Genomic DNA, 23,325 nt, shown 5'->3' with positions numbered 1-23,325 from the left:
GTGAGGGGGGGGGGCTAGTTGCCCTCCAATCACTTCGACTATTAAAAAGGGCACGAGCCCTCGGAATGTCCAATCGAATGAGCCTGTTTTGAAGTTTCTACGCCTTCTACACAAACCTCATATGCCCCCAGGGCATAGCTTAAAACCCTTGCCCTGAGGGTTGTGGGGGAGTGTCCTCCTCAAAAACATATTTTCTATCTGTAAATCAACTACGCTGAACAAAATGGCAATCTCAAATTTCGATTGGATGTGTTTGGGGAATGATTGGCGTGAGGGGGGGGGGGGGGGCTAGTTGCCCTCCAATCACTTTCGACTATTAAAAAGGGCACTTGAACTCTCAATTTCTAATCGAATGAGCCCCTTTTGAAGTTATTACGGTAGTTCATACTACAAACACCATAAATGCCCTCAGGTAATAAAGTAAAACTATTTCCCCGTGCATTGTGGGGGATTCTCCTCCTAAAAAAGATATTTTCTATCAGAAAATCAGCAAAGATGAACAAAATGTCTGTTTCAAACTTTTAATTAGATGTGGTTGGGGGACCGAAGGGCGGGGGGGGGGCTAGTTGCCCTCCAATCACTTTCGACTATTAAAAAGGGCACTAGGCACTCCGATTTCCAATCGAATGAGCCCTTTTCGAAATTTCTACAACAACTCCTTCCATACGAAGTTCCCGGGTATGGAGAAAAAACCAAAAACACAGTGCCCACATCGTTCTTTACTTAGGCAGCGCTGGCGCGCTGCCTATGTAAATGTGGAACGTGGAACTTGGTGGAGTTTGGAAAAAAATAATACTATAATACTGATTAATAATACTGAAGCATGAAAAGAAAGAGGATTGAGGAGGGCATTAGTCTACAGGAACAACTCCTTTTCCCAGCAGTGATCCCTGCTAGTTCTAATTAAGTTTTATGTAACCTTGAATGACACTTGGACAGGAACCTTAGACAAAAATCGAAATAAGTACCTCTTTAACTGGTTGTAACACGTTTTAAACAAATATATCCTGACCAAGAAAGAGTGACTCAAAGAAAAATAAAGAGCTTTTTTAACATATTAAATAAAAAAAAGAAGTTTTTTTACTGAAAGTAAGGAGCGACATTAAAACTTAAAACCAACAGAAATTATTCCGTATATGAAAAGGGCTGTCCCCTCCTCAACATTTCGCTCTTTACTCTAAAGTTTTTTATTGTTTTAAAAAATAGAGTTGCGAGACAGAGTCAAACTTTAGCGCAAAGAGCTAGGCGTTGAGGAGGGGACAAAAACTTCTTGAAAACGTCTGTATACTTCCAAATAACCAATACTATATGTAAACAAAGGGCAAAGTTCAAAACTTGCAGCCCTTCCCCCGGGAACTGTGTGGGATGAAGTCATCCTCAAAGACATATTTATAATATTTTCAACTATGCTCAACAAAATGGCTATCTCAAAATTTTGATCAGGTGACATCGGGAAAAAATTGGCGTGGAAGGGGGCCTAGTTGCCCTCTAATCTTTCTGGTCATTTAAAAAGGGCGCTAGAACTTTTAATTTTTGTTTGAATGAGTTCTGTCACTATATTCTAGGACCACTTGTTCGATACGATTACCCCTGGAAAAAAAAAAAAAAAAAAAAAAAAACACGCACAAATAAACACGCATCCGTGATCTTTGTTCTGGCAAAAAAAATCCACTTTTTTGCAGGTAGGAACTTGAAACCTCTAGCAGGGTTTCCTGATATACTTAATCTGATGGGATGATTTTCATTAAGATTCTACCACTTTTAGGGGGTTGTTTCCCTCTTTTTTTCGAAAATAAGGCATAATTTTTCAGGCGCGTAACTATTGATGGGTAAGACTAAACTTGATGAAACTTATATATTTGAAATCAGCATAAAAGTCCAATGCTTTTGATGTATCTACTGGTATCGAAAATCCGTTATTTAGAGTTTCGATTAGCTTACTATTGAGCCGTGTCGATCCTCACTTACAGTTCGTTCCCACGAACTGTTTGATGGAGACACCGAACTTAAATACTTCTTTTTATTCTGTCATACACAGATCACAGATCCGCACGTCCATAATAGAAGACAAGAATACAGTTCGCTTCATCGCTTGCTAAAATTTGCCCTTGACAGTGTCACATCGAATGGGTACCCTTTCTCTGACGATATAACAACCCATATTAAAACACGAAACAATGTAAGGCCAGCAAATTCAGTTGGGAGCTTCTGGCTATCACATTAAGGATGCAGGCTTAAACGAATGCGCTGCAAGTTAATGCAAGAAAGACAATAGTTTTTTTATAACTAGAGGAAGACGAGTGAGGGATAACACATATTTCGTTTTTGAAGGCGAACGTATTGTTAGGGATAAATCCTAATGTCTTATAAGGTTTGATAGGTTCTTAACGTCTGTCCTGGTAAACATTTGTCCTTGAAATAAAAGTGAAACCATCACAATCTAGAAAAGTGGCCGTTATTGTGCCTTGCAAAGACTTTATTCTAGATAATTCTGTTCAATCATTTTACACTTCTTGCACCAGATTCATAATTTAGCATACTCTTCCTCTTTTCCCTGGGGCACCAGCTCCACCGGAATGTCCGTAAAATTGAGAAATATGAGTATCAACCTCGGGCGATAATCGTCTAAGGTCCCTTCCTAGCTTCAGAAGCATCTTAACGTGGCAGCTGCGTCGCTATTCTGCAAGTATAAGTTTTATCCTCGTTCTGAGGCTATTTCCAACATAATCTCTACCAGAATCGAGATGAAGAAAATAAATCGCCGTAAGCTCACTCGGACTGATTACCATACCAGGAAACATGTAGAGAGGAATACCAGAAAGCTTTATGTGACGTTAAGTTAGATGTCACGTGGAACAAACTCCTAGCAGGCGTAATCTACAGAAAGTCATTTCTAAACTTCTTCGCCAACGGTTTCAACCGTTCTATACGGTGAGTTAAGCTTAATGCGACAATTCCAACGAAGATAGTCTGAGATTCCAAGTCTTCTTCTATATAATCGAAGCATAAATACTAGCAAACAAGTCTCCGTACCCAGTAAAAGCAGAAGAGAAAGACTTTACGGACGAAGAAAAACTCCTATTTCTTTTATAGAAGAAATAGAGCTTAGTGCGAAAATGTATCGTCTACAAGTAAAATTCTACAACTTTGATTAACAAACTTTTTTTATGGGCTTTTGGGGAAATTTTACCAAAACCTCACTGATTATTACCGAGTATGGTAAACTTTCACCGAAACTAATCAGTAAATGAAACAAGAAAAGAAATATCAGTTACTTGTTGTAAAAAAAAACTTCGCTTTTTGACCCTAGAGGGGATGGGGAAAATAAATTACGTTATACTTTCTAAAACATAAAGAAAAAGGATGAAAATTACAAGAATTTCAATTGGCAGTAAAATCTAGCGAAAACTAATTCATTTGCAGATTAAAACATTAAACTGAGAACAAGAAGTTGTTTCTTCTGAACTACAAATGCTTTTATTTTCTACTAATGGTAATGAAACTCAAAAGAGATTCGCACAATAGTATTTCCTTATTTGAGATTTTGTTTTTTAAGTAGCCTTTGGAAAATGTTGAAACAAAATAACGTATAATTCACCGGAACTTTTAGACTCTAAAGTTCAAGCTTTATTTTGAATAGAACATAAACATATCTAGGATATAAGCACAGTTTGCTTATCTTGAAATGAAATCTTCTGCGTAATGTTTTCCAATTTCGAAGTCTATTCAACACAAAAATCCATTAGACACAGTTTCAAAAGTTTTGTTTCCAACACTTCATTTTCTAAGACCACATTATTGACGTCTGCTTAGAGCATAAGCTATTTTAGAAACCTCTCTGCTTAAACTAAAAGAGAACTATTATTGCATTGTCAACGCCCACCCAACGTTATGTCATTCAACCTTATCTCTGGTACCAGCCTTTATACTAACATACAGGAGGAGGAAGGGGGCGGGGGCTCCTTCTCTCGGAGAAGTTTGAAAATAACACCAGCTTAAATGTAATCTAATTAATTTTAGATCCCCTAAAAATTTTATCTAATGTTATTTGTTCTATTTTGGCTGTTCTGCGCCTCTGCCAGCCTCACCACAATGAAGATTACAATTTGTGAACTATTAAAAATTAAATTATTTGGAATTACTCGTAAACTGCTCAATTTGCCTTGTCAACCTTTTTCTTCTTAGTCGATTTACATAGATTAACATAGACGATTTAACTTTTCTTCTCTTGAAGTAGATCACATTTAGTACCTTAGACTCACAGAGTAAGAGAAAAAAAAAGAGAGGGATTTACAAAATTGTTCCAAGAAGTGTTGAGCATTAGAGATTCCCATTTAGCCTTTTAGCACCAACAGGTTACCAAGGGGTGAGGGCATTGATCGGTACGGGTACTTTAGGGGTACCCCAGTTTCGTAATTGCACAGTGGAGGTCAAGAATTTTCTTTTTCGTCCTTGCTGCACCAATTATTTTCCGGTTTCCTCTTCTTTGTTTTAACACTATTCATGGATAATGTGAACTTTAAGTGGCGTACAATGATATATTGCGTTTCCTGCATAAGCTGCCTCGTTATGTTAGTGCTACTGAGTTGTGTGCTGATTTTCATTTGCCAACATTTAACCAGATACACGTATTCACTCGCTTTTTGTTACGTGAGCGTCTTTTAGCATCAGATAATGAGCTTATTGACCCATTATATGCCCCTTTTTTACGCCTTTCATTGTCAATATGACAAAAACTATATGATCCTGATGATTCTGGCTAGGCTATTTTTTTCTGCATTTTACTTATTCTAATTTTCTTGTGTTACTTTTCATAGGTGTTTCGCTGGAGTAAAATTACTGAATTGAATTCCTGGCTTATAGTAAGGAGTGGGCGGATTAGAAAATTTCTTCTGAGACTGCTGAGGAGGATTGTACACTCAAAAGTGCACATTTTTGGTTTTGAAAAAAAAAATCTTTTGAAAGGAAATTAGTCACAGAGAAGTATGAAAACTTGTTTCACACAACTGTGACAAACACGTTAAGAGTGCATTTCACGCTGTTTTTGTATTATGCAAAGAAATTCACTATCCACGGGCTGATGTTTCCATAGAGGTCTTTCCAGACGAATCTACTTATTCCCGTCCCCCAAAGGTCCCTTCACACAGCGATGACACCACAGCAGGTACGTAAAAAGGAATGTGTATCAGGGAATTACAATCTGGGGGAGGGGGACAAGTTCCTCAAGAAAACAATTCAAGCAAGTTATATGGAAGTGAAACTTACTCATGAAGAAAATCGTCAACACCCTGTAATATCAGAGGGATATGAAAAACTTCTCCCACGTACGTGCCAATGCCGTGATTACATATTTATTGTTTATCTAGACGAGTTCCAGTCTTAAATTTTATTATTAACCCAAAATCCCCAACAAGAACTAATGTATGAAAGATTATGGTTGAAAATAAAACTCCGAGGACTAGAATTAATAAATAATTATTTTTGGTCATAAAGCTTTGCTTTCTTGGCAAAATTCTTATGCAAAACAGTCAAAGATCTTATTACAAAATATGACGATAAGGAATTTTACATGATAGAATTACAAATAGATTTAATCTAGTGCCTATATAAATTAAAGCTGAAGGAAAACAGGAGAAAAGGAAAACAGGAGAAAAGGAGAAAAGGAAAACAGGAGAAAAGGAAAAAAGAAACTCGAGACATAGGGGTCTATGATTGCATTTTTAATTATTTTAATCCCCGCCTCCCTCTTGATGATTAAAACTATGTACATCAATACTTAAGGCTTAGGTGGACCAATCCAACAGCTCTTTTATTTTAAGATTCCTTATACCATCAAGGGAGAGCAAAGCCAAATCAACAGTTACATTGCGTCTGGCTTTTTTCAGAGGCCGCAAAGATTAGAGACGTTCAATACTATTGGATGGCAATAACGTATAGACACAAGAAGAGTCGTTAGACGACTGTCAACTGCGGCGAGCTATTAGTAACAGTAGTTTATCATCATTCTGGGTTCAAGTTCACACATCTGCCATATTTTTTTTATGAATATAATAAGATGTTACACAAAATTGTAAAATCAAGCAAAAATTGTTCCTAATTCCACAGCAAATTTATTTCGTCACAGCTATTCGTGAAAAAAGTCGAATTATTTCTCTTAAATATTTATCCTGCAAAGAAGTTGTACTTTTATTTCATTGGCATAGCCTTGATCCCAATAAATGCCAGGCTAGTCCAATTCAGTCTCGTGTTCTTGTCGAATTTTCTCGAATGTCTCCTTCTATGCTTTTATAGTTATCCATCCTTTCTCGTAATATTCACCTCTTTTGACTCTGGGATTGGTTCTGACACTTTGGGAATAAAAATTTTGAATGGTCAGGTTTTTTTCCCAGCAAGTTCACATCCTTCCCCTTCTTGTTAACTGTTTTAATTCACCTAGTTCAAAGACTATCTGGCATAATGTTTATATTTTTTCCGGCAAGTTAACACCCCCTCCCCTGTTCTTAACTGTTTCAATACGTCTAGTTTATAAATTATATGGCATGATTTTATACCTTTTATTCGAAAAACTAGTTACATTATGCATCTACAAACTGAAATTCTTGTTTTTTTTTATTTTTTCAAACATAAGCAGCTACTTCAGGGGCGGTGAATTCGAAAAAATGTGAGGTTGGTATCATATTCGAACAGGCTCAGTGGTAAATTGAATCAATCAATTCAATCAATTTATTCAATCAATAAACTTAACAAAATACACTTCAATATAAACTCCCCCGTAAGGCTCTATGGCCAGGAAAAAAAAGGGGAGAATCTACTCAATTATAACACTTTCAATGAAATATAAAAGAATCGCAGAGGATTACCTATAAACTCCGTAATGTTTGCCACTAGCTCGATCTCCACATATAGAGCACAAATGTTTCGATCCAGAAAGAGGATGATTTGGAGGGAAAGCTGGATTTGTCTGACCAAAAGTATTATGGGGAAGCCCAAAAGGCGATGGTGCTAAGCTATAAAAAGAAAGAGAATTATTATAATACATAAAATTAGTTGCAACACTGTATTGAAATTAAGGGGAATGCAGAGGAGTTTTAGTAGGACTGCAACACTGATATTTCATTAGTCTTTGCTCATATTAGTCTTTGGTTGCATATACTAGAGAATGAATTTTTTCTGTCTGGCCATTCAATATCCCACCCAGTCTTTCAGTTTTTTTTTTTTTTTTTTTTTTTTACAATCGTAGCTATCAAATAGATATTTTTTTAAGTTTTGAAGAAACAACCATCTCCAATGCACTGAAAAGTAAAAACAAATAATTTTTTCCTACTAACCAGAAAACCTAAAAATTTTTACAACCAAAAATGAAATCATGGGGCGTTAGTGACATAAAAATTGTCCTCGAAAAGTTTTAAACAAATTTTGAATGTCCTACGCTTACTTATTTTTTTACTGTTTACTGCATTTGGAGATACGAGCATTTTTTAAATACTTTCGTTATACTCATTTCTAATTTATGGCAAACCTTGCAATAAAATTTCGACCTCAATATTCCACAATAGCAAATCATACTTCACACAAACGGCATTGTAAAACTTGATCTCGAGACCTACCTCTCCTTCAAAACAACCAATAGCCATACCGTTGTCTGTAACGGTTCTCGATGTTCAAGGTTTGACCATCTTAACCGAAACCGACGAAACTAATTAAAAATACTTCGAAAGCTGAGCAATCACTATTATAATTGAACTAGAAATTTAGAATACCTTCCTGAAATTTTGCATAGGATCTGCTGAGCTAAGCAGCTAATGTTATCGATATTAACACATTGATTGACCTCTAAACAAGTAGAATTATTGCTGAAAATTAGACTTATTACAAGCATGAGTTATAACTAAATAATTTCTCAGTTTTCAAAATCAAATAGTGCATAATATTTTGAATGTTTTGGCTCCACTAGCGTCCACTAGAACCAAAAATATACTGAAATACTGACTGCAATATTCACTCTCTAGAAATCCAGGTTATTACTGATACTATTAACGTTGGTGTGTGAGCCACTTGCATCTAATTTTTTTTTTCAGCTATCCAATAGTGGTTTTCAAGCATGCCTTTTGTGACCCAGACCACTCCCCACTCCACCATTGAAATCTTGATATTTGTATTTACATCACAATCTTTATAACCTTCATATATTGTTTTAATAATTTGCTTTCTTTTCGTTTCTTCTATATTTCTCCCTGTCCCCTTGAAGGAAATATCCGTGTAAGGGGCTTGGTATCTTCAATCGTTGGTAAATATGAGATATCCAAATAAATTATGTTTTTAGTCCTTCCCCTATACACTTTAACTCTTAGTTTAACTTGCCTAAATTAGCCTCTAACTAAAAAAATAAATAACAAATGACTATGAATGCCAGATAAGATTTAAAAACGTATAAATAGTTTTCGAAGGTTGTGCCCAGGGGCGTTGCCAGCCAATTTTTTTTTTTGGGGGGGGGGGCGAGAGATTTCACCGACTGACTGGTCCTTTATACCGACTGATTTTTTATCAATAATTAGCATAATGTCCAGTTTGAATACGGAACTTGACAACAAAGCTTAGCCAAAAGAATCGTATAGCCTGAAGAAGATTAGCATCTTAGTTCAGTTTCTCATAAGAATCATGCGTACAACTACTTGGTGATCTAGTGGAGAAATGAGTAATACAAGAGGAATAAAGCGATAATATGATTTATACAAACAAAACTCAGAAGTGAGAAACTGACAATTTCAATTAAAACATACGGATTAAGCACAGGATGAAGGCAATTTAACAACAAAACTTCAGTTAAAAAGTCAAACGTCTTGGTTCGGTAACCTCAAAGCACATCACGACGAGGTGATCGAAACGGTCATCGTCCATCGTAGTACGTAAACATGTCATGACCAGTTTGAGTTTGCTGAAACTTCTTTTCACCATGGTCAAAGGTGCTGATGCTTTCACAATCCACTGGAAAGCTGACCAGATAGTCGGGAACACAGTTTATAGAATTATCCAGTAAGTTTATCGCAGATCATTTCTGGTCTTCATTCTCGGTGCGAACAAAAAGCTCCTCCCACTTAATTCTGCATTAGCGGGTTAGTGTGTTTTCGTCAATCAATGAGAAATGGTTACAAAGTGCATTGTTCGTAATTGCGAAAGCAGAAAAAAACTTGGTGAGCCAGCCAAGTGGTTGGCAAGTTTCCCATCTCACAATTATTAATTAATTTATATAAAAATTATTACTTATTATATTATTTACATACTGTTGATTCAACTGTTTGGCCTATTTAGTATTTTAAAAAAAATAAAGAGGGGTGGGGGGTTGATGAAATTTATGAAAATAAGGAATTTTTTCTTCTTCTAATAACTGGTGGAATAGGTGTGATGGTTTCAGGAGCGGATCCAGGATTTTTTTTTTTTGGGGGGGGGGGGCGCTAAATAAGTTGATATGATAAAATTTCGTTAGGAGCAAATTTAATTATTGCAAAATTGCGTTAATTAGGTAAATTACACTACTTTAGACTACTATAGGGGGGGGGGGGGCAACCCTCGCCCCCCCTCTGGATCCGCCACTAGATGGTTTATCATTTTTTTTCACGTCGTGATGTTTATTTTCTACGATATTTCTTTTCTAGATAAGACTACTTTCGTTTTCAATCAATGTTTTCATATGAAATGGGCAGACCTTTCCTGAACTTTAAACAATAAACACCTCTGTTTGAAAATCTTTGCACTTTGTGAATTTAGATAGCAATAAGGGTTCCTGATTGAGACCAATTTTAGGACTTGGATTCTAATTATTAGTTGCTGTGGTAAAAGTTGCCATAATAGCCCTATCCAAGAAAATACCAAACGTCTGTTAAGAAGTGTTTTTCGTAAAATTCTTAGGGAACTTTCAGAAAAATTTATTTCTACTGATCTTAAGTTTAATATGGCCTTTACTTTTCTTTAAAAAAAACTTTCTTTTTCGTAAAGTTTTCGTAGTGTATGTATATATATATATATATATATATATATATATATATATATATATATATATATATATATATATATATATATATATATATATATATATATATATATATATATATATATATATATATATATATATATATATATATATATATATATATATATATATATATATATATATATTATATATATATATATATATATATATAAATATATATATAATATATTATATATATATTATATATATATATATATTATATATATATATATATATATATATATATATATATATATATATATATATATATATATATATATATATATATATATATATATATATTTGATCTGCCGTCAGCGGTCCAATTACCCTGGAACACGTATTTTGGCAGAAACTTTCTCAAAATGCCTTTGAAACCAACTTGAGACTTCGAAACCTATTTTTAATTCCTAAAAACATCTAATAATAACATTGCACTACTAACTACCGATTTTCATGTATGTATTGGAATAAATTAATTTAAAATTAGTTTCTTCAAAATTAGTGTTCCAACGTTGAAGCCAAGTTTCGCGTCCAAGAGAAATCTGACTTATCTACCCGTAAAAAGATCTGATGCCGCTTTTGTTTTTATCTGCAAAAACGATCTCTGGAGCACTTAAGACCTGGTTCGGGTTTTTATAATGGGTGAGATAGGGAATGATCATACTGCTAATTCTATAAACTGTGGTCGGGAATATCAATTTAACCGCATAAATTTCACAGAATTACAAGGATGGTATGATCAATGACTTTATAGCTTTCGACCTCAGTCCTCGCTAATAGCTCTAGCATGAGTTCCGCGGGATCTAGGTCTTTTCCTGGAAAAATCTTCGTGGCTTCGGAAAGGCTTTCATAGCTCTCGTCCATTTTGCCCAGTAGACTTCGGTAGGCTAGATCCAGAGAAAAGGAGTTAACGTGGATTGCATCGTCCAATCTACTGATTAGGGCTCTATGGCCGCCGCAGAGTTCCTTGGCATAGAACAATTTCCAGTCATCCAGCGGTCGGCTCCAGGATTAGAGATTGCCTCTGAATAACGAGAAGCTGGACGCCTAGGATATCGTTTAAGTTGGGACTTATTTTTGGCTAGTGAACCAACTTTTTTCCACTCCTGCTTTTGTTGCCTCGGTTTCCCTCACTATCGGATCAGTCTTGGAGGAGAGCATAAAAGGTGTCACGTGTCGCCCTGAGTCTTGGACTTGCAATCAACAAATCAAGTTATTCAGTCTGAAGCTTTTCTGCAAGGATCTTCGTCTTAAACAGGACTTAGCGTATGAACATAATAATCAGAAAAGAAATCAAAGCAGGTAATGTGGCGATACAGAAGTTGGACTTTTTCTTTTATTATCTTGTCTTTGTTCAGTTCTATCAGCTCCTTGAGGACTTCAACAATAGTGTCAAATCTAATCCAAAACACTGTCAAACTCTCTGGCTTGGACGTCCATCTTCTCACTGACAGATTCTTAGGCTTCAGTGTTGATTCAGCCTTCTCAATTGCTCGTTTCTAAGCACTCACTCGTTTCATTCGACCCGTAAAGAAGACGTACAATTCCTGTAAGATTTTAAACATTTTGGGACTATGAAGCAGTTGCTGCAAGCGTGTTCCTTGCTGAGATTCTCTCAATGAACCATGGATAGAATTTAGCGTACTCCTCTTCCCACTTCGGCCCATATGTGTTCTTGGACACCCCGTCGAATACCAGACACAATGCTTGTATAATCACAGCTTTGAAACATAAGTAGATCTTTGCTTGCGCCTTCCTTTTCTAAGACTTCTAGAATTTTTTCGGCAGTAATACACGGCCAATTTGATTTTTTTGGTTGCTTATGTGGCAAATGGGTCGCTGACAATCTGCTCAACAGCTAAAATCCATTTAGGCTCGGTTTTTTTTAGAATGGTATTGATCCGTTTACGATAGTCTCAGTCGAATATATTCATGCACCCCAACACTTTATTTTTACCCGGTTTGTTTTTAAACTAAGCATATCTAATTCCTTTCATTAATCTATTCCTTTGCACTTGATATCGATCATCCAACTCGCGTAATTTGTGAATTTTGAAATTGACATGTCGTTGCCTTGTATGGACGTCGCTCTCTTTACCACCCAAAGCTCTTAATCTACTAACCACCAAACCTGTTTTAAAACGTTACTGCAACCTTAATGCCCTGCAAGTAACTGGTACTAGTTTCTACCAAATGAGGTTTCCACCCACTCTTTCCATTCAGTAAAACTGCTGCATTTACCGACCAAAATTGAGATTTTTTTAGATGTCATGTCATTATTTTCCTATTCTTTATTTAACTAAATAGAAAATGGTGGTGTTATCCGTAAAATCACTAAATGAGTTGGAAAGCTGCTACATTTACCGACCAAGATCATAATTATGGTACACGTCATGTCATTATTTTCATGTTCTTTATTTAACTGGATGAAAAATTTTGGCACCGTCCGTAAAGTCATGACACGAGTCGGTAAAATCGCTGCATTTACCGACCTAGATTGAGATTTCATTAGATGTCATGTCAGTATTTTCACGTTCTTTATTTTACCGAATGGAAAACTGTGGAGTCATCCGTAAAATCACTGCCCGAGTCCCTAAAACCTCTGCATTTACCAACCGAGATTGAGATTTCGGTATATGTCATGTCAATATTTTCATGGTTTTGATTTAACCAAATGGGAAATAGTGGCACCATTAATAAAATTACGGCAGGAGTCAGTAAAACTGCTGCGTTTACCGACCAAGTTTGAGATTTCTGTAGATGACATGGTCAGTATTTTCGTGGCCTTGATTTAACCGAATAAAAAATTTTGGTGGCGTCAGAAAAATCGTGGCGAAAGGCGCCACGATATTAACGACTCTTTTTTTACCGCATGGCTAAAATATTACCCCCCCCCCCATTCGTGACGGCCTTGGTTGCGCCACTCTTGACAAATATTGTAATTATCATGGAGCAAAACTGGAATACATACACTTAAGGCTGTTCTTGGGATGCCATTATTCAGTAAAACTAATTGCTATGAAGTGCATTCCTAATATGCTTTAGTTTCGGGTTCCCTGGTTCAGGTTCATACAATAACAAACTACACTAATCCCCACAAAGGTTCCCTGGCCTATAAAGCAAGAGGAAGATATACAAGTCACTTACCCAGAGAAAAAAGTCACTTACAGAGAAAAAAATATATAGAACATATAAATTAAAACCAAATAGATCTTATAAATTATGTAAGTTAAATAGACTACAATGAATCCTGCGCAAAAAAAAAAGAAAGAAAAAATAGCTTCAAAAAGCCAAAAATAAGCCAATAGGCAAGAAGTCAATCCCCAGTGTAAATAATGAGTTTATTAGTCTTATTTTGAACATCACCTTTTTTTTATATTTGCATTATTTTTCTGATTAGAAGAAAAAGAAAAAAAAATTATTTTCTCTCGGATACTTTTTTAAAATACAAGTAGTCTATTGAAAAAAAAGCAACAAAAAAACATGAGAAACTGAAACTACACTGGCTGTTACAATAGAACTGACTTTCTACCCTACAAAATGAAGAAAATGAGAAGAAGAAAAACGGGAGCAAATGAAATGGAGAAGAGTCATGTCAAGAAGAATTGTAGAAGAGTCTTGTCAAGCTTCTCTTTTTTGGCAGAATTAGCCCAAACTTTGGCCGTCGTCTTTTTTACCCTCGTTTTATTATTTTTTTCATTTAAGATAAGATTTATTAACCAACACACAAAAAAAAGAAACAAAACGTCCAACGTGGTAGACACCAGCTGGGGTATTGCTATATTTTAACTCTATAATATCTGGTAGCTAATTACGTAAAAAATACATAGTCAAAGCAAACAGATATAGAGCATAACGTAGCCCTTTTCTCTCTATATAATATTACCAAGCCAAAAAGGTGCTTCACCTCTCCTTATACATTCCACAGATTAAAATCAGATTTTACAGGAACAATTAAAAAATAAAAATATACAAAAAAAAAGCAATTCATATATGTTTGTGTCATTTAATATATCAGCATTTGATATAACTGCATATAAGTAAAGGGGTCATAAAATACATTTCATTTGTGATTTTACCCCATCTCAACTAGGAAAAATCTTCGTCCTCCTACGATAGGTCAAATCATTGAGCACCTATAATTTAATAAAAGCTTACCTAGGACTATCAGGGCCACCATTTTTCAGTCCATTTGCATACGAAAGGAGAGTTGCAGTGTCTGGCTTTATTTCCAATGGTGATTGTGGCCCTATACTTGACATACTTCAAAACTGAAAAAAGGTAAGTAATTATCACAGTGAACAACAGTAAGATTTTTTAATCTTACTAAATAATATCTATGTTGGACTGAACATATCTATATCTATGTAACGTTTATATAGCAGAAAGATACAGTAACTAAGGGTCTCTCTCATAGGATTGGTCAAAGGATATTACCTACCCCAACTAGAGAATTTGAAAATTATGAGATGAGCTTTTTTTACCTCAGGCATACAGAAACGCTTTCTTGCAGCTCTTAAAAGAGGAAAAGGTTATAATGGCATGTCATATCTATTTTAAATTTCTAGTAAATGTGTGAAATTTTCTTTCTACTCAAAGTAAAAAAAAATTCAAATTTTCACTCAAACTTATTTCAAAACAAAACTATTGTTTATAGTGGGGCTATTAAGCATAAGAATCATGCACTTCTGGCAAACAGCATGAAAATTGGTGGGAATATAGATTAAAGCACGGGAAATCTAATGATGACAGGAAGCACGTCGAGCGGACGCTCTAAAGCAAATTTACAAGCACACAAAGCGCTATAAAATGCGCAAGTTTACCAGCTGAATTTACATTTTAAGATATTGCAATTCCAATGGCCACTATATAAAAAGCAAAGAATCGCTCTGAAGCGCGCAATAGAGCGCTAAAAAAGCGTGTAAAGCGCAAAATAGGAGCACTTATCCCATGTAATACCTAAACAGGCAAAAATATAGTCTAGATTACTAGATGTCCAAAGATTACAAGCAGCAGCTCGAGTCTGCGCGTCAAAGCGCAAATTTGTGCACTCAAAAGCAAAGAAGCATGGTATGGTATTCCCCATACAAAGTATGGGGGACCCAATAATCACAGGTAGAAAGTCAGGCGATTGCTTTATAGCACCTTTACAATGGCTCAAAAGAGCGCTAAAAGCGCAAAACTCATCTGCTTGTTACAGAATGTTCAGATTTGGTTGAAACACAGTTTAAAATACCAAGTGTCAGGTAGTGTTGAAAAGAAGGTGAATCTATAAGCCAGAATCTGGTCCTGGCATGTCTTAATGCCCGCTTCAAGTGCAAAAATAGAAAGATTTACAAAACATTAGTTTCTTAAAACAAGTGATAATTTGAAATGGCATCAAACATGCAATAACAAAGCGTGATTTAGAGCATCCAGCAGAGCCCACAATGCTTAATGACATGAAAAGAACAAAGGATTTCGGACCCACATAGAGACCTACATGGCACTTTTTCAGAGATGCACAATCAAAAAGCCATTTCTGTTTGCTATTTTAGCTAACTTGTCTTGATTGTCACTGTTATTGGAAAATGGAGCACAAAATAAAGCAATAATTATCACATAATAAGATACTTTGCTGTGATATCAGATCACATGTTGAACAACTGAGATTCTAAGTTAGGCTTAAGCCTTAAAAGGGACACCAAAATACATAATACATAAAAATTGATTATGCTTGGCAGGACCCGTGGCAAGAACATAACTCAGTGCACGCAAGTGAGCTGCTCTTGCAGTTGCAGCACCCAGAGCATTACTTTTTGCACCTGCATTGCACAAACTCTCAACAGGTGACAGAAGCTTGGGGCTTGGTTGACCATTGCGGAGCCCAAAACCCATTGCTAGTCTTTCCCCATCTGTAGTCATTGGGGTTCTTTTCGGGAATAATGACAAGATGAGAACTGGACCATACCTGGACTTGAATGTAACCATGCCAAATGGTCTGGTTTAGCACATCCTGGATTGGTGGAAATCTGTCCATAGATGATCCTTTTTTTGTGAACAGATACTTCCTCAACTTGTTTACCAACTCTCTACCCCTGGATATGTCATATACAAGCACAATGAACTTTACAATCTATACAAAGTTGTTTTCAGTGAGCTCTTGAACAGGAGAAGACAGGCGGTTGAAGACTGGTGTTATGGCACTGCGTGCTTCCCATGCTTTCCAAAACCCTCCTTTGCCATGCTACAGGAGTGCAGACACAGTGTCGCCGCCACTTAGAGCATGGGGAAAAAAGCAGTGACTGCACCTTCTCTTCGCCAAGTGCAGTTGCTATGTCATGAACAGGAATGTAGCAGAAACTCTTCCCTTGGCCACAGGCTACATACAGTTGATCATCCTCAATAAAAAAGTACTTTGCAATGAGCAGAACAACAATATCTAAATCAACCATTATGACAGTGACGAATTTCATGTTGCAGCATGCTTGATGAAGGCAGTGCAGGACTATCCTGCTATCTCTCTCCTTGTGGTTGCTAGGATGAATTTGAGCCAAGTCAGTTGGAATTGTACTTCTTTCACTATCACCAGAAGTCACAAAAGCCAAATAAATGGTAACAGTGTTGTATATCTTTTTGGCCATGAACTCAAATAGGCCCTGCTTGTTTTCTGAACACTAAAAGAAACTAGTCCTATTTTTGGAATTGGCTTTCTTTCTTCAACCTTTATCCAATACATAGCCTTGCTGCACTTTTCTCATGTAGAAGTTTTCAAGCTGTCAGACTTAAAAACACCAAAGATGATGTCAACTCACTGTGTTTCACTACTGAACTGCTTACAAAGGTATTGGCAGATTTCTTCTGTAACATATTCGGCAAGCGTCTTGCTTTTTAGCTTTATAAAGTGGACTAGGACAGCACCATCAGAAGCCTTGGACAGTGTGAGGTTTCTTGGTCACAACTTCAGAAGAATAAGCTGTGAGCAGCGTTACAATATCTGACTTCGTGCCAGATCTCAGATTACCCTGATCAGAGATTGAAGGGGGGGGGGGAAGGCTGGTTCTTGTTTTTGAAAAACTCTTCCAAGTCAGTGCCTCTGATGTTGCAGTCAATGCAGAGTTTGGCAAATAGGGCTGAATCTGACTTGGCCATCTGAAGGATCGATTTTGACTTTGGTATCAATGATGAGCACCCCCAACTGCATTACAGGAACAGTTAACTGCATATGAGAAGGACTTACCAGAGATTGAAGGAGTTGTGACCATTTGTCTCACCAGTGTCAAAACTTATCCAGCTCCCTCCACTGTCAAAGAGAAAGGCTACAAATTGGAAGGGAAGTAGTATGCAGTCAAAGGTACTTAAATCTACGTTGTGAAAGATGCTATTCAGTTTCCAGAAACTGAAAGGAGACTGAAACAAAGGTGGAGGGAGCCAAATATGAAAGAACAAAACTATTTCACAAGAAGGCAAAGAAACAAGCCAAAAGAAAGGTCTGGGTATCTCACTATCAGCCAAGAGCCTAGCCAACTATACCTGCACACAGAGCACAGAAATAGATATATATCATCTTATATTTGAACTCCTTGAGTCAAAAGATCTACTGAAAGATATCTGAGAATATCTAATAAATAAGAGACAACCAAGACAGTAGCTCTGTAGCCCACAGAGTGAAGCAAAAAGAAAAGGGCTAAATAGTACCAACTGAATAGCCCACCTGCTGTGAGTTAGAAGAAGAAGGGTAAAAAAAAATACTTGCCCTCATTGATAATAGTAAAAAGGAGCATGATTTTGTTCATAACAATAACTTAGAAGACTCTTTTGGATCTGAATATCCACAGGATGCTATGGAAATAAACAAGACAGATGCAATAAAACCTGACAATTTTGTTTTGGTAGAATGAAAATGCAAAGGGTTCAAAATTTCACACTGCTGAGGTCCTAGAGAAAATAGGAGATGGTTACTTTGTCAACTTCCTGAAAAGGCAACTCTCATCTTGGAAGTTTGTGTTCCCTAGTGAACAAGATAAGGCTTTTGTGGATGTTATAGAGGTTAAATTAGTGTATCTTACTTCCTAGGCTCTGTGGTGGGACTTAAGGAAGATAGTTTTAAATACTAATGTATCTACATTTGTGGTTGAATGGCAGAAACTGGCAAAATTATGTTACTTTTGCACCAACATTTCTGACTCATTAAAAAAAGGTTGAAATATATAATTTCTCTTAATAACTGGTAATAATTTTCAATTTAAAACTATGTCCCAACAGTCCACTTCTTGGTGTTTAATTCTTTTTTTTTCTTTCCTCTTTGTAAAATATAAGTTTTGCTTTCTTTTGTGTTCTTTAAATAGCCTTCCTTTCTTCTCCTTTATTAAGGTCCTAAGTTTAAGCATTTAGCTTCCTAAAGCTTTGTTTATGAGCCTTATTTCTTAGTTTTATTGAACTTTGTTAAGCTACTTAAGACTAATAAATGAATGAAGGGTTTTCTAATGTGATGTTATGAGACATTACTGTTGAAATATTTGAGTCTCTTACTTAAAATTAATGTTGAAACATTTGAACCTCTTACTTATATCATTAATTTATCAGTAACTTCTAGTTGGTGTACTTTTGGATGGAAAAGGGCTCTGATGAAGCCAAAGTACAAGAAAGGGTTTAAACTGGATTTTAATAGAAATTGGCAGTTTTAATTATATCAATATTTTGTATTTAAAGACATTTTTTAGGCTGAATTCAAAGGCAATTGATGATGATAAGCACTGGAACCCTAAACATGGTTATTGTAAGCAAGTATCTTGAGGTTGTTTTGGATTTCCAGTATTTTTCTTATTTGGGTGTTGTTTTTGATTCCATGTACATTTAATTTTTTAAGGCATTTGAGGCCCCAGAACTTAGCAAGTTGTAGTTGGCAGAAGTGTCTCTCTCTCAGTTGATGTTTTGAGTAGGGTTTGTCAGCATAGTTGCCTATACTATTTTGTCTTTTTATTATTGACCTACCTTCTTCAATTACAAATTCTGCTTTAACAATATTAGCTGAAATATAAAAGCTTACTTATATGTAAAAAAGGTGTGTGGTTTGGTGATATTACAAAATGCCTTTAATTTCTTTACTAAATAGTGTGATGGTAATTCAAAGTTTTAAACACATCCAAATATGTTGTACTTCACTTTGGATGTGTTTCATTGCCTGATTATTTTATTTTTTCTGGCAAAAAGATATCTTTAAAAGAGACAATCCCAGATTTGAGTTTGTATTTTCCTAGCTGTTTAAAACTTGGTAAAGATGTTTCTGAAGCTATGAAAACTACCAATTTTGTTCTTGTCTCCAAAAACATAATTTAAGAAGCTTAATATTCATGATTTCCTTACACTTTATAAAACTACTGTGCAATATCATTTAGAGCATAACCCTTTAATTTTGATTCCAATTACATTACAGATGAACACAAAGTTGGAAAAATACAGAGGCAGGCTAATAAATCAATCCCTTATTTTTCTAATCTCCTATGCTCCCAAATGCTTTCTTGGCTCCAATCCCTTTGATTCAGTTCTACAAGAAATTTACTAATTAGTTAATAATTATAAAATTATCAAGGGGATTGATGATGTTCAGCTAAGTCATCTTTTATTTTTAACAATTCAACCCCCCCCTGGATATGGCCTTGCAACAAACTTTGGAAATATAGGGTAAGATACTCAGTAGCACTTCAACAGTTAAACCATTGTGAAATCTCTAAAAGTGAATTGTTCTACTATTGGATTTTTAAAATCTTCTTAATAAGTACATGATTAGCTTGAATATATTAACCATATGCAATACTCACAATTTTAAACATACTGATAGACAACAGTGGAACCTAATCTTAGAAACACATTTAAAGCTTAAGCCCAAAATTGGCCACAAGATCTTGAAGTTAGAGCAAAATCTAAAAATCATAGATAGAGTCAATCTTTAACAAATTAAGCAAAGATAAGTGTTATGAAACAGAATAATTGCATTTAAATAGGCTAGGCTGTAGGGGTTACTTTTCTCTAAATTCAAATGCTGAAAAAACAGAAGTTTCCTAAGATTGTAGTCAGCCAATTTCAACCAGTCCAGTCATAACTATTTGCAAATCAGGATTTGTCCAGGATAAGAGATCTGGGTATAAGCCTAGAATTTTGTCCAGGATTAGAGACCTGGGTATAGCCTAAGCCTAGGGTTTTACTGATACATAAGGAAATGTGTTAAGAAAACAATTCTTACTTCAGAATATCCAGAATAATCTCAGGTAACACATTTGCAGAGGGAGAACCATTATCTTCACTTCTTTCACTGTTGTACATTTTTTTTTTTAACAAATTCTGAAAAATAAACATTGATTCAATGCATTTTTCCATTTTTAAATAATCTATATATGTAATTAAACACCATCAGTGACCAGGGGTATCCCAAGACTCATTTCATTGGAGGGGCAATCTTCATAAATTTTACCAAATTGCTACCTGATTTATGCTGAATTTTCTGCAGGAATCAAGAATCTTGCTAAATTTCAGGCAATTTTGCAAATTTTTGCCTTTGCAAAAATTTTACCAAATGCCAAAAACGTTGGAAGGGTGACGCGCCCCTCCCTGCCCCCCTCGGGACGCCCCTGTCAGTGACATCTATAAAATTCCCATAAAAAGAAATTAATAGACAAATACTGATAAATTAGGTTAGTTAGATGGGGGTTGGGTGTTTGTTTATTCATGATTTTCATAGAGAACAGACATGAATATTTTAAAATGTGACAGAAAAACTGAAAATACAAGGAAAATAGTGAAGATAAAGGTTTTTCCCTCTGAAAAATATGTTAACTAGGATTATTCTGCATATTATGAAGTGAGAATTGTTTTCTTAACATATGTCCTTATGCACTGGTAAAAACCTAGGCTTATACCAAAACCTGTTGTCTATGTATAGGAAAAAGATCTTTTATTCAGGATATCTGTCTGAGAGTAGACACTGCAACCAGAGCAGTTCCTATGGTTGGTGGTGCCCATACAAAAATTAATTACAGTGCCTGCCCCCCAACTCAAATATATGCAAAAAAGCTTAAGCAGAGTGAAAATTTTGATTAAACTGGACAACCCTCCAGCTGCCGCACCCCCTCCTCCAGCCACAGCAACCAGGGCAGCCACCCCAGTTGCCTTCTCCCCCTTTGAATTTAACATCATTAGTGGAGGCTAGTCAGGATAAATTGCAACAGCAGTGATTATTGTACTTGAAAAGAGCATTGAAAAAAACATCTACAGCCATACTCAACTAGCTTAAACCACCTACTTTCCATCCAGGAGTAGCAACCTGATGTCTATATTTATAAACAATATAGCCTATTTTGACCAAAATGTGGTAAAATTCTAGTTTAGCTACTTTTTGCTATCTTGGAAAGGGGTTAGGTTAGAAAAATCAAACTTTCAGTGACAAGTCCAGGTCTAAAAACATACTCTGGGAAGGTATTGCCAAGCTTCCATGTTAAACCTCTTTTGATTTCTAAATCTTAGAAATTTGCCTACTTGACAGGTCTATACCAATTAAAATTTTGACAAAACAACACTTTCCTTTAATTTTCAGTTGTCAGCTCCTTTTTCTGATGCTTTAGTTCTAAAAATACAATTCCTGTTATTTGAGTAGAATTTTAAGCCATATTAATGGGTCTTTTCTAAAATTAGGAAATGTATTTGCAGATCTTTAAACCTCATAAATTGGGATTGAGCAAAGTTGTGAAGCTGAAAACAATCTTGCTGTGTTTCATTTAAGCAGAAGATCTGTTAGCAAGGTTTCACTTTTATAACATGGAGATTTGGACACCAAAGGTCAGGGGCATATAGAGGGAAGGAGGTAGATAATTCAAATGCCTTCCTGGGATATACTTTAGACTGTAGACCCATCCCTGAAAGATTCATTTTCTTAACCTAACACCTTCCCAAGACAGCAAAAAGTAGCTAAACTAGAATTTTACCCAAAATATTTGTGAAGATTGGACATAAGTAGTCTAGGTCAATATATACCAAATCATATTATTGAGTTAGGACTAAAGTGAATACACCATTTGATGCCTTTTTTTATACTGATTACGAACATAATAAGCATTTCTATCAGAAATGAATTTCAGCCCCCCTATATATGCCAATTCAGGGTTATGTTAGGTTAAGCTAGGTATAGCCTATATAGGGGGGGCTGAAATTCATTTCCGATAGAAATGCTTATTATATTCGTAATCAGCATAAAAAAAGGCATCGAATGGTGTATTCACTTTATTTGAAACTCAATAATATGATTTGGTATATATTGATCATAGTCTATCCTAAAGGATTATTTCTCTCCTTTAAGCAAACTTAACATCTATATCTGGTGAATATCTTGCAAAAATAACAATAATAACCTCATTATATTGGGACCAGTGTTGAACAGGGGGTAAATTTTTACCAAATCATATTATTGAGTTTCAAACAAAGTGAATATACCATTTGATGCCTTTTTATGCTGTTTACAAATATAACAATCATTTCTATCGGAAATGAATTTTAGAAACCCCCCCCCCCCTATATATGTCAATTCAGGTAATCAGCATAAAATTTTTAATCAGCATAAAAAAGGCATCAAATGGTGTATTCACTTTATTCCTAACTCTATAATATGACTTGATAAAAATTTACCAAACAGGGAACTTTATTAGTAGCCTATTAGGTGACTGTCTTGTTACTAGGCTATAGCATTTAGCCTAGGCCTATTTTAGAAAGAGTGCCATGAACAAGAGTGCTGTTAATTGTCAGAAATAGTATTGAATAGTACATTTATTATTTTTTTTCTATTAGATTTTTGTCATAGAGCCTAGGCTACTGTAAATTTACTGACTTAGCCTAGCCTATCTCTATCAAAACCTAGGTCTGGTCTACACTCTTTTGAAGAGCTTTTCTCATAATAATTTCCTATCTAATCTCATGCAGAAACCCCATTATCAAAACTTACCACCCTCCATAGCACCTAGACTAAATCTGGGCAGACTAGCATAGGCTACTTGGAACTGAAAGGTGCAATAGTAGCCTACCAACCTCAATTAAATGACTTTGAAGCCCAGAATATGATCTTTCTGGAGAGTAGTTGTAATCTACTGCCAGCAAACAGAATAAAAATATGAAAAGCCTCCTTAGCCAAGCTTGACCTACTTTTTTAAAATTTTGATCTGTTGACAGGCAGTCTTCTTCTTCTATTTAACAGCAGGCGGGCTTTTCAGTATAACTATTTAGCCCTTTTCCTTTTGCTTCACTCTGTGGGCTACAGAGCTACTGGCTTGATT

The 23,325-nt window shown here is 35.6% G+C and overlaps 1 protein-coding gene across 3 annotated transcripts in view; it reads right to left on the bottom strand.

The window, feature by feature from the left end:
* usp (retinoid X receptor ultraspiracle) overlaps positions 1-23,325 on the bottom strand; it is a 78,590-nt gene extending 55,265 nt beyond the window's left edge. The window contains exons 1-3 of one of the 3 annotated variants that reach the window (XM_089107112.1): positions 23,195-23,325; positions 14,189-14,301; positions 6,861-7,007 (exon numbers count right to left, since the gene is read on the bottom strand). In XM_089107112.1, the coding sequence (XP_088963238.1) occupies positions 6,861-7,007; positions 14,189-14,292 (251 nt within the window). In that variant the 5' untranslated portion in view covers positions 14,293-14,301; positions 23,195-23,325. Of the gene's footprint in view, positions 1-6,860; positions 7,008-14,188; positions 14,302-20,252; positions 20,351-23,080; positions 23,118-23,194 lie in introns of those variants that run through there. The other 2 variants (XM_089107114.1, XM_089107113.1) reach the window with 2 other exon arrangements.

This window comes from Artemia sp. Qi Xiang Cuo, chromosome 21 (genome assembly GCF_049724085.1).
Source record: "Artemia sp. Qi Xiang Cuo chromosome 21, ASM4972408v1, whole genome shotgun sequence".
Lineage (NCBI taxonomy): Eukaryota > Metazoa > Arthropoda > Branchiopoda > Anostraca > Artemiidae > Artemia > Artemia sp. Qi Xiang Cuo.
The sequence above is the reverse complement of the archived record's forward strand: the minus strand, read 5'-3'. Positions and strand labels throughout refer to the sequence as shown.